Source organism: Lepidochelys olivacea (genome assembly GCF_965140295.1).
Source record: "Lepidochelys olivacea isolate rLepOli2 genome assembly, chromosome: 10".
NCBI classification, from domain to species: domain Eukaryota; kingdom Metazoa; phylum Chordata; order Testudines; family Cheloniidae; genus Lepidochelys; species Lepidochelys olivacea.
The window spans coordinates 30,858,165-30,874,340 of record NC_140420.1 but is presented as its reverse complement, the minus strand read 5'-3'; the positions used below and the strand labels follow the sequence as shown (position 1 = coordinate 30,874,340).

Sequence of the window (16,176 nt, the reverse complement as noted above, 5' to 3'; positions counted from 1 at the left end):
CCTGAGCTGGGGCTGAGGCCCAGGCGGCCATTTTGGTTGCTGGCGCAGGCGGGCACCAGAGCCCTGGACTGACTGGCCAGTGCTTTCATTGGCGCAGAACAGGACCTTGGTTCCAGCTGCGTGGGGCCCCGAGGGGTATAACCTCATGCAGCCTAGGGTGCCAGGGACATAACCCCTCTGACATGCCTGTGTCCTCACCTGGCAGTGCCATGGGAACATGCTGTGACCTCACACAGTGACAGTGTGGGAACAGGTATGAGGTCGCATGGCTGTGCCGTGGGAATGCCCTGGGACCTTGCTTGGCACGCAGCCTCGCCTAGCAACACATGGGTCTGCAATGCTCCCAGTCAATCTGGGGCTCTTTCACTGCCATGGACCCTATTGTTTAAGGACTTATAATGCTGAAGTTGTGAGTTTGTGCCTCACTTGGAACACATGTTCTTTTGGACGATTTTGTTGGGGATTGGTCCTGCTTTGGATGGGGGGTGGACTCGATGACCTCCTGAGGTCCCTTCCAACCCTGATATTCTATGATTCTAAGGAATTCCCTTACGTTGGGTCCAATGCGCTGTATCCCATATCAAGTCACCATTGAGAGTGTTATAGCCTGCCCCAGGCATTCAAACCTCATTCGGCCCTGAAAATCATGAGATTGCCTTAAAAGTCACAAGATTTTAAAAAATAATACATTTGGGATTCTTTTTATTTGATCTTTAGGGTCACACTTTCAAGCTTTTCTCTTCAACCATGAGGGTTTAAAGCTTAATTGAAAGAAAGAAAGAAAGAAAGAAAGAAAGAAAGAAAGAAAGAAAGAAAGCTGAGATGCTCACATAATGAAATGACCCCATGAGTTGCAGCTTGAGAAAAATATCAACTATTGCAAGACTCATGAGAGTTTGTAACACAGTTGTCAGGGTTCCCCAACACACACACACACACACACACACTCTGAACTCTGGAGTACAGGTGTGGGGACCCGCATGAAAGACCCTCTAAGCTTATTGTCTACCAGCTTAGGTTAAAACTTCCTCAAGGCACAAATTCCTTTCCTTGTCCTTGGGCGGTATTGCTGCCACCACCAAGTGATTTACTCAAAAATTCAGGGAAAGGTCACTTGGAATCCCTACCCCCCCAAGCCCCTTCATGCCCTTTCCTGGGGAGGCTTGAGAATAATATACCAACTAATTGCCTGAGCAATGTGAGCACAGACCAGACCCTTTGTCTTCAGGACACTGAAATCAATCAGGTTCTTAAAAGAATTACTTTTTTCTTTATAATAAAGTTCAAGAATCACACCTAATGAAAAGATCTAAAACACAGAGGATTCCCCTCTGGGCTCAGCTTCACAGTTACAAAAATAGGAATAAAACTACCTCTGTAGCATAGAAAAATTCACGAGCCAAAACAAAAGATAACCTAATGCATTTCCTTACCCTACTTACAATTTCTGTGGTTTTAGAGGGATTATTCCAGGAGATGTTCACAGATCACCAGGGTTGGAAGGGACCTCAAGAGATCATCTAGTCCAACCCCTGCTCAAAGCAGGACCAATCCCCAATTTTTGCCCCAGATCCCTAAATGGCCCCCTCAAGGATTGAACTTACAACCCTGGGTTTAGCAGGCCAATGTTCAAACCACTGAGCTATCCCTTGTACCTGGTTGACTTCTCCCTCTGTCCAGAGAGGGAACAACAAAAGAGCAAAAACCAAATCCTTCCCTCCCTCCCCCAATTTGAAAGTATCTTCTTTCCTCATTGGTCCTTCTGGTCAGGTACCAACTAGGTTATTTGAACTGCCTAACCCCTTACAGGTAAGGTGATTCAGTATGTCTGCCAAGCAGGGATTTTATGCTATCCTTCCCTCTATATTTATTACAACAGTAGAATGCATTTTGTTCCCCATTTCAGCAACAATTACATGAAGTATCAAACAGTGCCATACAAATGTAGGGCTTTGGTCCAGGAATGGAACTATTGGCATTTAGATTGATAGATAGATGATAATCTTTTATTTCCATGACACATAGGTGATCACCCTACCTGACTTGCAGGACATGTGACACAGCTGTGAGAAACAAGAATCCTTAAAAGAAGAGTGGATAGTATCTTATAGGGGCAGTATCCCAAAGCAGGGGAGAAGGAAATCCATGGCTCTGAATGTCCTCCTCATCTACAATATTTTTAGTGTCCATATTGCACTGGAAACACAGTAACAAATTAACAGGCACACGCAGTTCCTGAGCCACAGGTGCCCTACAGGTCTCATCCTCAGGCATGGAGGGATGTGGGGGTGCGAGTGATGCACAGTATCCTTGGCCATGGGGAAAGGGTGGGATGGGGTATATGATATGCGCTATCCTCTTCCAGAGAGGTGAGGTGGGAGACACACACTCCAGGCACGGGGAAGTGATGGGATCAGATAGGTGATACTATCATCCAGCATAGGGGGGAAGTGGGTGATTCACAGTATCGCCTGGCATGGGGTTAGTGGATACCACCATATTTTCCAGCAGGTGGCAGGTGAGACATAGGATCCTGGAGCTCCTGTAGTCAGGACCTGATAAGAGTTTTGCACGTGTGCCTCCTAGGAGCCAAGCCCCAGCCTCTCAGTCACTCTACCCAATGAGAAGTAATTCCTCACAGGGTCTGAGTGGGCAGGATATTCTTAGACCACAAAGTTCTGCCTAACATTTCTGCAGTTAGAAGCAGAAAACGATCCAGGAGAAGGCAGGCAGCTGCAGCACTGAGACAAATCCACAGCAAAGAAGAGAGCAACAGAGGGGGAAAGAAAGAAAGAAAGAAAGAAAGAAAGAAAGAAAGAAAGAAAGAAAGAAAGAAAGAAAGAAAGAAAGAAAGAAAGAAAGAAAGAAAGAAAGAAAGAGCACCTAGAAGGTTAGTCTGTCTTGTAAACGGTTATCGTTTCAGGGAATGGATGGTTTAACTTCTCAAAGTTTACTCTGGTCCTTAGATTCCCTCCCTGCACTGTTTTCTTCCTCCCCTGTCATCATCTCCATTTAGTATTCTCTTATATTCCCCATGCTGAAGCAGTTTTTAGACACATTAAATCTCTCCCTGTTTGTCCCTTCTGACAAATGGAGCTACAGATGTATCAAGAAACAGGCTAAGAGGATTCAAACGGCAGGGGAAATAACCTTCTCTGGTCCCTATATTCAGGGGCTGAGCACAATTTTTTCTCTGCTTGGACACCTCAAACTCCTGGCTGGCATGGGGCTGAGGACCAGGTGAGGAGGGTTTCAGTGAAATAAACATTTTTAACCATTTCGTTGATCTGGGTTGGAAGAGTACTTTGAGTATTAATATACCTACTGGTTTCCTGGGGGGAACAGGATCTTGGGACCAGCTGTGGCTAGCTCGAGGAGCTATGTTTGGATGGTTGGGGAGCAGAATAGGGACTGAAATGATCTGAAAAGTTCCAGGGCAAACAGTTAATGGAAATCACTCATGCCATTATAATTGCTTTTGGCTTGATTCCTAGGAGGTCTCTAGCCTGTGCTATAGACAACTGGCTGGCTCCACATGGTGACCCAGGACCAGAATAGCACTGCTATCAGATTTGTGTTGGTAGTGGTTGTTTTTTCTCCTGGGTCTATCTTCTTGCCCCATGATATTTGAGCATGTCTGCCTTTGCTTTTCCTCCTTTATTCCTCATCAACCTATCTCCATAGCTCCAGCAGTGCCTTTTCTTACTCGGGCTTGGAAAAGGAATCATACTGGGACAAGAATAGATCAAGCATCTGTCAGGTGGTGTGGAAGGCAGTCAGAGTGATCCAGCTGGCAAAATCCTTCTGCCCCCCGCACCCAGCTCTCACATAGAATTCATGCCCTGCTGCCTTGGGTGAGTGATTTTTACCATTCCACAGCCACTGGCTTCTGTTGAGCCTGGGTTATTATATGCCACAAGGTTCAGGTCCCTGGAGCTGGCACAGAAAACTATTATTTTAAAAACCCTGGCAACTTGCGCATTGGTACACACACACATGCAGGAGGAATTCTATCTGTGGAGCACACAGGTAGAGAGAATGTCACTGCTGGTATATGTATGTACGTGGGGCGGGGGGGAGAGCATGCTCAGAGGCAGCAGCTAGACCTCCTTTTTGCAGGTTCAACATATGCTCCCTCATGGGCTAGCTGCCGCTAGTGTGGAAAAGGGGTGAGACCATGCTCATCACCAACACCCTTCCCTTCGCAGTGTCTAGCACCACCAACACCCATGTGCCCATGGAGTTCAAGTATGATCTATCCCTTCCGGAGACAAACCAAACATGGACTCGCTGATGGTGGCATCAATGTTTTCCCTTTGCATTTCCTAATTAGGCGATTGACTTTGTAAGAGCAACGTGGTAGGTGCTCAGAGGCCATGGTTAGGGGTAGAGCATAAAGCCGGAATAACAATAGGCTAGAATTTAATACTCATCAAATGGAGACCAGGGGGTACCAGACTTGTCCACAGCCAGAGAAGGAACCATGATCAGGCCCTTGTAAGGCTGACAGCAGGGCTCAGCTCTTTGCCAACCAGGTCAGCTGGCTGGGCTGAAAGCGTTTTCCTGGGTTTCAACCAGCTTTGCAAGCGAGGCAGGCACTGTCCACCTGTTAGCAGTTATTCCCCTAGGCCAGACCTCCTCATGCGTCTCCAGGCCCTGCTGAGAAACAGCAATGAACTTGCTTATCATAAAGAGAAACCAGCCCACTGTACAGATCACCTTTTCTTAGTCTATGCAAGTTCAGTGCTGGGAAAATGTGCTGGATTGCCAGCCCTGGAGCTGGAGTCCTCTCTCTACTAACAGAGGAGGTACAACACAGGCAGGGAGAGTGGAGGCTCACTTCCCAGTGTTGCTCTGCAGGGACGTGTTCCAACAAGGAGAGCTCACTCTATCCATTCAATCTTTGTCTTCTCTGTTGGGACTGCACAGAAGGGGGCAAATACTGTAAGAGCCAATTATGGTGGTGTCTTGGGTGCTAGGAGCACCTTTCCACGGACACTACCATCTGATGAGTGGTCTGTATGAAACTGGTGGTAACTTTTGTACTACTGAGCTGTGCCAAATTTGAACCTTTGATCTAGAAGTAAAAACACACCACCGTCTGTCAAGGGGGCAAGAGAATAGACGGGCAACATGGCAAAGGAGGGAGGACAGCAACTCCCTTCACAAACGAGAACGTGACTGAGTCATTGTTGGAGGGGTAGGTAGCGATACTAGTGTATAATGCCAGTCAGGGCAAACGCCTGAGGGAGTAGATGGACTCAAAAAGCCTGTGGTCTGAGAATATGCACAGAGCAGAGCACCAACACGCCCCCTTGGGGAGGTCTCATGCATCTGCAAGCCAGCAAAACCAGTCTCCCTCACCTGTCTGCAACACACCTAGGGGTGAAAGACCCAATACACAATATTACTTAGCCCACTGGGGTGTTTTTACCTGTGAACGAAGCCACATTCTCTGATGCCCGGTGCCTCCCAGAGAGACCCCCCCTAACGTGCTACATAATCAAATGATTCCTCTGATCAGGTACACAAGCCAAGAGGGCAGGGAAAGTCCATTTGCAGGCGGAGAACAATGGGGTTGTGGCCAGTCTTGGACATTCCTGCTGTGCCATGGAACGTTCCAGACTCAGCCAGGATAACAGAAACAAACTGGATCCAAATCACTAGTGGGAAGGGGAGCTGATGGAAGTCAGAGGTGGGCAGGGGGAGAGAGAGGGGAGGTAGACAGCTATTGTAGAGAGGAGTGTTGAAAACCACCCAGTAGAAGCGACTTCTAATATTATGCACGTTCCATTTAGCCATGGCTGTGAGTCAGAGCCTCCCATATTCAGCATCCAGATCTCCATTTTGCATCTCAGGTTTCTCCAAACTTCCATACCAGGTGGGATCTAAAACGACTTTGCGTACGTGAATTAATTCAGCCTCAACTTGCTGGGGAAGTGAGGAGATATTAGTACTTCTCCGTTTTAGGCAGGGAAACGGAGGAACAGAGACGTGAAGTGACTTGCCCCAGTTCACACAGAGCAGAGCAGGTACTGGATCCCAGATTACTAGGCTCCCAGCCACGTGCGTGCTAGACCCTGCTACTTTCCCTGCAGGTTGTTAGTGGGGAGGACGTTTCCAGCATACTAAGAGAAGGCGTCTCAGGCCTGGGATAGATGGGGGGGAGCCTGTTCAAGACCGCTGCAGTTATTCTCCTTTATTCGTTTTCCTTATTTCCAGCCTGCCTAATTTCCAGCACTGACAGAGATGGCCCACAGAAACAAGGGCGTGACTTCCAAGTCCAGCCACTCCAAGAAGAAGCCTGCAGAGGAGTCAGTAATTACAAGCCCCAACATGGACTCCCTGGGCTTCCAGGCTGTGGATAGCAACGTCCCTGGTCTGTCGCAGGTCATCCTGAAGAAGCTCAACATGAAGAGCTATGATGAATACAAGTGAGTAATGCCAGAGTGCCCCCAGTGGCTTCTGCACAAGGTGCGTGCTGCCATCTGAACACCTGCATGGCACACGACCTCAGACACCTCTAGGACTCTGTCTCCACTAGTCACTGGGAGCATTAGACTTCTGGATGGCCTGGGGGAAAAGAGCAAAACAAACGCTATGTCCCCCTGGGCTAGAAGTGAACTTGCTGGACTGATAGGGCCACTTCCAGTGAAAAGAAAGTTAAACTCCCTTGTTCTGAAAGGATCAGAACATCATGCCCTGTTGGTTCAGACCCTAGTAGGGATAAAGTTCTCTCTCCTAAGGGGTCCTCAGATGAGGCCTGGCCCTGCCATTTCACATCAACATGTGGCTATAACTTCCCTTCAGTTCAGAACAGTCCCTGATTATAACAAGCATGCACAAAGGCATCCGCTCAGGACAGTCTTTGTTAGCTGCCATCAGGGTATTGATAACATTCGGGCTGGCCCCACAGAATCCCTCATCAAAGCGGTGGTAATGAATTCATACTGCAGCAGTGAGGAAGCAGCACACAGTACCCCTGTGCAAGCTGAGCTGATGCTAACATCTCCCATTACACAGCATCTTTGGGCCCTTCTTGTGGCTATGAAAGGAGGGCAAGTTTGGGTTGTGCCCTGCTCGCCTCTCATCAACTTTGCTACTTTGGCTGTTTTCCTTCAGGTCTGCGATGGACGGAAAGAAGCTGGGGATAGATTTCGGGATCCGGACTTATTTCGACATGTTTCAAAAAATGGAGGACACCTTCAAATTCTGTGCTGAGTGCAAGAAACTCCCTGATGCCCTCCCTGACCCCAGAAGCCTCCGGCGATGCAAAAGGTACTCAATAGCGCCTAGTGTGTGGCTGAGGACAGCTATAAAGGACTGAGCCATAGCACAAGGCAAGATCCTTCCCTTGTTCCCAGTGGAAACATTCCCAGAATGTCTATGGAACAGAAGGACAATTCCCTCTAACATACAGAGGCTTAGCTAGGCTTCTGAATGGGGCCCCATAATAGAGGTTACTCTTCTGAATAGCGGCGGTGTGCATCTGTTTTCTTGTAATTCCTCAGAACCTGATCCAAAGTCAATGGGAGTCATTCCATTAACTTCAGTGAGAACAGGCCCTCAGTGTCTAAACCTCTGTGCTCTCTGGCTATCATGAATGGAGGATGACATGTTGCAGGGGGTATAACTGAGGACAGGGGCATAGCTGCCCCTTGGTGAGTAGTTTGTACATCCCAACAATGCTGCCTGGCTGCCTTCTGCATGAAGGCGGCAGTACCAACGCAGTGGGTGACACCTGCTAAGTGAGGAGCTCTCTGTTCTGACCAGCCCCTTTGATAGACACTGCAACAGCACCAAAGCCAAACTAATCCCTGGTGTAATCCCAATGGATCAGTGAAGTTACCCCAGGAACGAATTCATGTGTTTATGTCTCATGTTCACATGCAGGGATAGGTGAGGGCAAGAATGCCATGCAGTCCAGAGGGGGCCCATCAACTGATGCACTGAGTTTGGTTTCCTTGGGGCAGCTCTCTCAAGCTCACTCCTGATGGTCCTGTCCCATCAGGTGCTAGGATGTATCTTGAATTTGCTGCCTGGTGGAGCACCATATTCTTTCTCCTCTGTCCTGCTCTCTCTAGGTGCCAGAATGTGTATTACTGCAACTCAGAGTGCCAACGGGCCAACTGGCCTATGCACAAGAAGTTGTGTAAGAAGCTGAAGTTGGTAGCTCTTGACCGGCTGGTAGAATGGCTTGTCTTCACAGGTAGGTTTGCAGCCTACATCCAACAGAAGGGGACAAGGGCTCCTCTTTGACTGGGTCAAAGCTGGCTGGGCCATCTGCAGCCAGAGGCCATTTGGCTGCCTTCGTGTAGATTCATCTGTCTGCTGCCTCATGCGGGAAGCAAGGCTCCAAGCAGACAGTAAGAAGATTGTACCAAGAAGGGAATTGGGCAGGGGTCTCATGGTGGATCCTATCCAGACCTGCTCACGTTCCCTCCCCAGCTCCCAGACCTTCGTGGCCTGCCTGGGTTTCCATGATATCAGTGACAAGCACTGAGGGCTGTCTTTGAAGCCTGACATAACCCTCTCATGCTGTGAAGCCAAACAAGGCGGTGTCTGGATACCACTGAGTGTTAGCTAGGAGGAATCCAGGAATTGCGTGCACGCACACACACATCCCACCCCCCGCCCCTGCAAGGGCTTCCAGTTTCCTCATTAGGCCTCATACACTCAACTGTTCAGGGGATTTGTGGAGTCATGGATACCTGCAGCTGCTCTCCTAGTTTGGCTTGCAGACTCCTGGGGTATCTGGGGTTCCAACGTCCTTCACAGAGTTAATGGCTCAGACTTCTGTTATATAGTCAGCTCCTCCATCTCCCTATTGTTTCCCCTTCATTACCACACAACATATCCTTGTTCACTGGCAGGGCTGCTCTGGGCTCAGCATCTCCCGTTGAGCTGAATGGCAGAGCTCCTTATCCAGGGAAAAGATCAGCACAGTATGAGCTGAGAATTCTGGGGTTCTCCTTCTAGGTGACATCCCATTCCCCACGGCGACCTGGACAAAGCGTATACAGGAGGTGAAAAGCTGGGAAGACTGGTTCTCCATGCAGGAGCTCCTGGAAGAAAAGCTGAGCTCTATACTGACTGGGCGTTATATGAACATCCTCTGGGCCAACGTGGGGAAGCCAAAGCCAGAGGAGGGAGAGCTGCTGGAGTCTGTCAAACGGCTGACCACAGACTTCCAGTCCAGGCCAATCACCATCGCCATGGCACTGCATGCTTTCGCCATTGATCTCTATACCAAGCCTGTCACAGTGCATATCGTAGGGGCTTCCCATATCGAGACCCTCAACACCCGGGTGACCGATTATGATGAGCTGACGCGGGTGTTTCCTAGGCACCAGGGCATTGAGGTAGTAATGGTGGGAGTCAATGTGGTAGATGGACCCATCATGAGGCCTCCGCTGACAGCATTCGGGCCCAGAGGAAGAGTCTATCTCAGCAGCTACAAGGCCCTGTATCCTGACTTCTGGGAATCCCAGGTGGAGACTCATCAGGCTGCCCGCCCAGACCTTGTGGTGGGCTTTCATCCAGGTGAGTGCACAGACAGAGGCTAACCACTGTCTCAAATGGTGCTGCCCTCCCCTCTGATACTGCCCATCTGGGGCAGTGCTCCTCGGGTCCCTCCTTCCAGGCCCAACCAATGGTATCCTTCAGATTTCCTGCTCCTCCCTGACAGCCCTCCCCCCTCAATCTCCTCTCCTGAGGCTTGTTTCTGCACCCTCTGTTATCACCCCACCCCGCAGTTGGGTTTCCTCCTGCTGTACCTTCTCCACTTCCAGAGGGCAGGGGACACTCAGGGTGACAAGGACTGGAGACAACATAAAGCAAAAAGAAGGGAGAGGCACCGAGACAACATCTTATCAATGGTAATACCAAGGAGGCTCTGGGAATTAAAGGCCAGAATGGCTGTGGTAGCCTATATCCTGGGAAAGGAGTCGTCAAACCCAGGTACTTTGTTAGCTCCTAACCAGATTGCTTTTCAACCTGGTTGCCATATGCCATTAGGGACCGGCTGCCAGAGGAAGTGCTACATAGCCAGGATCCCATAGGCCTAATATCACAGCTCAGACAGGCTGTCAAGATTTCAGTCCGGGTGTCTGCTGCCCCCTAGCAAGCACAGCCAAAAATGGTGTGTGCTTTCCCCCTCTGCCTATGCCAGACCCACTGTGTGCTTTTTAGATACCTTGGGAAGTCACCAAGAGCCCCGTCTATTGGGAAGCGGAGACAGACCTGAATCAGATCATCAGATTGGGAATCTTCTCCTGCCTGGCGCATCCCGCTCTGAATCCTGTGGATCAGCCCAGCCTCTGAACTGAGAACGCAGCCCAAGGGGAAAGTTTGCAAGTGGTTAGGAAGTTTGTAGGTGTAGTTACCCTGGCCCGAGCACTAGCCCCTGCTGCAGTTGGGCATAGCGTTGGAGCCTGCTGCCCCTGCGATGCAGCAGCACAGAATGCTGTCCTGGGTGGGGAAAGAGACCCCCGGAGAGAGGGCAGCTCGAGCTGCGGAGAGGGCTCGGATTCCGCCGGAGAAGAGGCCGTTGGAAGGTGATTAAAGAAGGCAGCAGCACTGGGGTAAAAAGGAGATTTGCCAAGGAAACTGGATATGAAGGGCCGGGCGGGGCACAGACCGTGTGACTGATGAGATTGACCACTGGGACACTGATAGAGGGAATACAGTATAGGCACCTGGGGAACGGGCATGGCTCTCTGGGTGAGGCACAATCACTTGTGGGCGAACCTGCTGGAAAGTGGTACGGTCGTAGCAGATCAAAGGAGATCGCAAGTGGTACGGTCGTAGCAGATCAAAGGAGCATCGCAAGCCAGAGGGAGAGGAGAAGTCAGGACAGCCAGGGTGAAACTAGACTTTGCAGCTCGAGGGAGGAAGAGTTGAGTCCTTACTGGGGGTGACACAGCATGTTGGCAAAGTTTCTTTCCTTGCAATGATTATTTACAATTTATTACTTTCCTAACCAAGTATTTGATGTTACTTCATAGTATTTACGTTCTTGCCTAATTTCAGGGGTTTCCTTTTCAAAGTTTAAGGTTCTCTCCTCACAGTAGGCAAAGCCTAGCTGAGGCCTGCATCACTGCACTGGAAAGGGCAAGAAATACTTGCAGCAAGCATGTAGAAATGGCCAGAGAATTACAAGGGTTTGTAACATATCAGCACTTTTTTTTAAAAGAAAGAGAAAGCTACTCAATAGTCACTACCGTAGTGCCACTAACCCAGTGGCTGGAAGGGGAACCCAGGCCCACCATCTACTGTGGGTTCCAGCCCAGAGACCCTCAGCTCAGCAGTCTGGGCTTTCTCTTCCTGGCCTCACTGCTTTGTCCCTGGGCTGCTTCCAACTACTGGTTCCCCTTTTATTCCTGGGCCTACCAGTTCCCAAAGCCACCTCCTCCCCTTTTCCCAGGGAGTGACTGCAGCCTGCCCACCACACTGGCTTCTCCCATTCTTCTGGCAGTGTCTCTGCCTTTTCCCAGCAGCCTCTTCTCCTTCCAGCTCCTGGGCTTTATAGGTCCCGCCTATTCCTGCCCAGTTGAACCTCCTTAATTAACTGCCTAATTGGTTAATTGGCCCATCTGGGCTGCATTAAACCCTGCAGGGTGAGTGTGGGGTAGATGCCCCATCACACCAGACCTAAACAACTCTCTTACATGTTCCACCAAAGAACTGTGTTACTCAGTTGGATCTATCACCAACCCAACCAAAACAAGCCAGGGAAACTTTAGTGAAGTCCTCTCTCTGCTTTTGCCATCTACAACCATGTCCACCAGCCAGAAACCTCTTCTCTGTACTTCAGCCCAAAACATGCAACCGTAACCATCTAGTTATGCAGCCCCTATTGCCATGGTATCTGGATGGCTTTATGTGCCCCACACCCTGTGTGGCAGGGAAGTGCTATTATCCCCATTTTATAGAGGGGAACTGAGGCACAGAGAGAATGAGGCCAGGTCTAGACTAGAAATTTAGCTGGTATAATAATGTTGGTTAGGGGTGCGATTTTATTTATGGTCTTCCTAGGGTGGCAAAAACCCTAGTGCAAACATAGTGGTAACTTATTTCATTTGTGGAACCAGGATTAGCTATACTGGCAAAAGCACTCTTTTGTCAGTGGAAGCTGTGTCTTTCACTAGAAGGATTGACTGGTATAGCTGTATTGACAAAGCCTTTCTAGTATAGACTAAGCAAGGTGTCCCAAGGTCACACAGTGAGTATGTGGAAGAGCAGGGAACTGAATTCAGATCTTCCAAGTCCCAGACTAGCGCTCTAACCACTGAACCATCCTTAACTCAAACATCAACTGCTGGAAGAACAAAACACAATCTCGGAGCTCCCCTGTTACCACACCTAAATAACAAGACTGTGATCGATAACTGTCCAGAATGATCAACACTGCTCTAGATTGCTAAGAAAACAAAGAGTGTCCAGTGTTACCCATTCAAACCATCCACTAAAGAACCCGCACTGCACAAGCACGCTCTTCTTCAACATGGCACTGGGTCAACACTCAGAACAATCCAAATCAGCCATTTCTGACGGGGGCGTGCTTTGTGGAGGGCAGAGACGTGTGTTATGGGAGGTGAGTGTGGCTGTCGTAAGGTGGAGGAAGGGGAAAATCCTAGATGTAGGTTACAAAGGTTGGGTGAGAATGTAACTGGTGTGCTTCTGGGTTTCGGGGTTGTGTTTATAGGCTGTGGATTTAGGCAACCTCTGGTGGCTTTTACCAAAGATTCTGGTTTGGTGGCGTGTGTGTGCGTGCCCACACATGCACGTTATTCTGTTGTAGCCCTTGGTTTCTCAGTATTAAGGCCCAGAGCCTCAAAGGTATTTAAGCACCTGACTGAAATCAAAGGTGCCTAAGTACCTTTGAGGATCTGGGCCTATGGCCCTCTGTTCATGGTCATCCCTTGCTGGTATGTCTACACTACAGAGATGATAGCTATGTTGGCCTAGCCTCCTGGTGTAGATGCAGCCTCCACTGACAGAAGGAGATTCTGTCAATCTAGGAATACCACCTCCCCAAATGAAGTCAGCTCTGTCAACAGAAGCCCTCTATGGTCGACACAGCTGCATCTCCACTGGGGGTTTTGTCAGCATAGCTATGTCAGTCAGGGGTGTGATTTTCAATCAGGGAGTTATGCCAGTATAATGTTTGAGGGTGGACTGAGCCTCATGCCTGTGCTAGACTGTAAACTCCATGGAGCAGCGAACTGCCATATTCTACCTGTCCGCAAAGCATCAAGCAGGCACCTAGTGTTGTTAATAAACAGATTCAACAATAATACCAAAACATAAAAGCATCAGTTGCAAGCAATGAAAAATACCTGTGGTTTTCTCTGTTTTCACTTATGTAGATCATTGCTGTTGGCTGGAACAGAGAACTGGGAGTCAAGAGCCCAGGCTTTTAGTCTTGGCTCTGGGCAAGGTCCATGGCTCTGTGCCTCAGCTTCCCCAGCTGTAAAATGGGGATAATGCTACTTGCTTACCTCACAGGTGTTGTTTAACATTTGTAATGTGCTTTGGGGCCCTGCAAGGAAAAGTATATCAGTGCAAAGGCTTATTAGGCCTTTGCCAGCAGTTTGAGGGTACTGTGGATTGACTGACCCGCCGTGTCTTCCAGGACCAACGTGTTGGGATCCAGTGTTCCTGGAGGAGGAAGACACTCAGCATGCCGGTGTGCCATGACAGCATTTTGCTGGACATATGCTAGCACTAGGACAATAACATTGCAAGCAGAGGGCTGGCCTGGTAGAGCCAGAGGGAGCCCGTGAAATCCCCAATGGCTCGCAAGCTGGGAACGCTTCTCAAGCCCCCACTCCCCAAACACTACACGCGCCAGTCAGCTCATTCCATCCAGGGTGCCCTAGCTGGGGGCAGGCGAGGCAGCTGCATAAACAGCATTCCTTGTCACCCCTCCCTTCTGGGAAAACTCCAGGGGCTTGTTGCGTCTGCCCCTCCTCATGAGAGACATTGAAGTCATGCGAGCTACTTGTTTGCAAGGCAGGGAGAATGGGGCCTCCTGGAAACATGATGCTATGCAGGGCATGGGACAATGGGCAGGCAGGGCGTGTGTGCCTGCCCGTTAGTGCACATGCAGCTTCGGCGCCTACCACAGCAAGGCTCTCAACTTGCTGCCGGTGACACCAGAGGCAGGACTGCTGTTGGCCTCACTGGGCAGGGGATCAGGCTCCAATGCTTTCTGGTGTCCTTCCCTCTGCAGGATTACATGCCTGCCTGGATGTGATGGATGGCTGGCTCCCCACACTGCTGCTGCTGCGGGACTACAAGATCCCCACCCTCTTCACCATCTACAGGTAAGAAAGGCCCTTCCCCCTGCCCCGTGCTTTCCCTTGCGGGGCTGAGTACGTGTGGGGCTCCGCTGTCCTGTGCCCCAGAGTCCGCCAGCCAGTCATTTGTATGAGACAGCTGCTCTCTGAACCAGTCACCTTGTAACCACAGGGTGTTTTTGGCTATTAGCGCCTGACTGCCAAGGGAGCGTTTCGGCAGCGGCCACTATCAGAGCACTGCAGTGAAGGTGGTGCTGCTGGAGCCCTGGCGCGCAGCGTCAGGGCACCGCTGTGGGGAAGCTCACGGTGCTGGAGTCCCAGCTGGCACGGACGTGGCACCGCTGTGGGGAAGCTCACGCTGCAAGTCTCCTGGTGCAGTGTCAGGGCCCTGGTGTTTTACTCTGGCAGGGGTCAAGTCCCAGGCGGTGTCTGGAGGTGCAGGGGTGGGGTGAGGCTGGCAGTGTGGTAACCATGCCCCATCCCCTCCCAACAGCGAGCAGGAGCTGAAGTACTCCCTGAAAATCCTGATGGAGCTGGAGACTCAGATCACAGGCTACGGAGCCAATCCCTTCTCCTCCCTCAAGCCGGAGCAGGTCTATTCCAACCCCAACAAGTCACCCGTCTACTGCAATGCCTACTACATCATGTGCCATGGGCTGGCTGGCACCCCGGATGAGCCAGACATGGGGGGGCTAGACGGGGCTGAGGACAGAGGGGAGTAGAGAGGAGACACCGTCGCTATATGCGTTGTCAGCTACTGCCACCTCCCCAGCCAGAGTGCAGGGCTCCTCCTGAGCTCCTCCTCCCCAGGCTCCCAGCCTGAGCTGGACAGGGACTCTCCATGCCTAGTGGCTCTTCCTCGAGCCCAGGCGGGAGAGCTGCTTGCTTGGGCTGTGCAGTGCTGGGGACCTGGGAGGTGGGTGGGCCTTTTCTGGGGGGCTGTAAAGCATACTTCAGCTAGTGCCCTCTGCTGGGCAGGCCTGTGTGTTACAGTGACACATCAGCATCATGGAAGAGGATCTTTACAGTTAATAAATATCACCAAGGCCTTGCTCTCCTATACCGCTAGCTAGTAGCAGGTCTCAGAGGAGGCCGGGATCATAAAGTATATAGTTACTAGGGCAACATCCAGGGTGGCTGCTCCAGACTGCCGGTGCCAGTGTTTGGGGGTCTGCGTGCCTGGTGTCAGCTCCCCAGCGGCTACCTTAGCCCACAGGTGAGAACGCCCATCTCAGCTCAGCGGGGGGCTCTGGGGAAAGGTTCCCAACCTGCCCCGGCACCCAACGTGCGAACAGGCACTTGCTCCCACTCAACCAAGGGCAGGGCAACCAGCCAAGAGCCACCGTCTCTGGGACCCGGGCCCAAGTTACAGCCCCACCATGTTTATTCTACCCATTCATTTCCAGGGCTACAGCAGCTCCACTTGATGCATGGGGAAGGTGTTGTCCCCTTAGGCCAGAAGAACATCTGGAGTGTGGAAGGGCAGGCAGTTATCTCCCCCGGGCTGGGGTACTTAGTACAACTGGAATGAGACCGGAGATGGTATTGCCATGCAGTGAACACATCTGGATTGGGAGTTTGCGGGGAGGGAAACCCTGGAGTGATATTTGTGACCCTGGCTTGTGCATCACTGAAAGGCAGGCTTTTCATTAGACCCAGCCTGCAATCCTCCTTGAGCACAGTTAGATCCACCCCCAGTGAGCCTGCTACTCTTGTGTTGCCCTCTGCCTTGGTGACCCCGGAGGGCCACAGCCCCGGGAGATGCTGGTGACCTCAATACGCAGACAGGCTCTCGTCACGGCGGTGCCTGCCTCAGCGAATGCAGCTCACTCTCTCGCATGGGCCCAATTGCTGTTGCAGCTAGGTGCTGTGT

At 50.8% G+C, this 16,176-nt stretch overlaps 1 protein-coding gene across 2 annotated transcripts; it reads left to right on the top strand.

Moving 5' to 3' along the window:
• The first annotated feature begins 135 nt into the window (after positions 1–135).
• MSS51 (MSS51 mitochondrial translational activator) lies at positions 136–15,363 on the top strand. 2 transcript variants are annotated; one of them, XM_084641671.1, is made up of 9 exons: positions 136–253; positions 2,698–2,890; positions 3,685–3,854; positions 6,223–6,434; positions 7,123–7,278; positions 8,085–8,209; positions 8,980–9,543; positions 14,237–14,330; positions 14,797–15,363. In XM_084641671.1, the coding sequence occupies exons 4-9, from the start codon at positions 6,250–6,252 to the stop codon at positions 15,023–15,025; spliced, it is 1,353 nt and encodes a 450-aa protein (XP_084497797.1). In that variant the 5' UTR covers positions 136–253; positions 2,698–2,890; positions 3,685–3,854; positions 6,223–6,249; the 3' UTR covers positions 15,026–15,363. The 2 variants fall into 2 exon arrangements, with proteins under 2 accessions (XP_084497797.1, XP_084497798.1); XM_084641672.1 differs by lacking the exons at positions 136–253; positions 3,685–3,854 and having other exon boundaries at positions 2,671–2,890.
• Positions 15,364–16,176: the final 813 nt, after the last annotated feature.

Bases quoted from the DNA above. Each gene is read 5' to 3' on its own strand.
- MSS51 (XM_084641671.1), top strand. From the start codon at position 6,250: ATGGCCCACAGAAACAAGGGCGTGACTTCCAAGTCCAGCCACTCCAAG. The intron at 9,544-14,236 runs GTGAGTGCACAG...TTCCCTCTGCAG, and splicing joins TGTGGTGGGCTTTCATCCAG to GATTACATGCCTGCCTGGAT. The intron at 14,331-14,796 runs GTAAGAAAGGCC...CCCTCCCAACAG, and splicing joins ACCCTCTTCACCATCTACAG to CGAGCAGGAGCTGAAGTACT.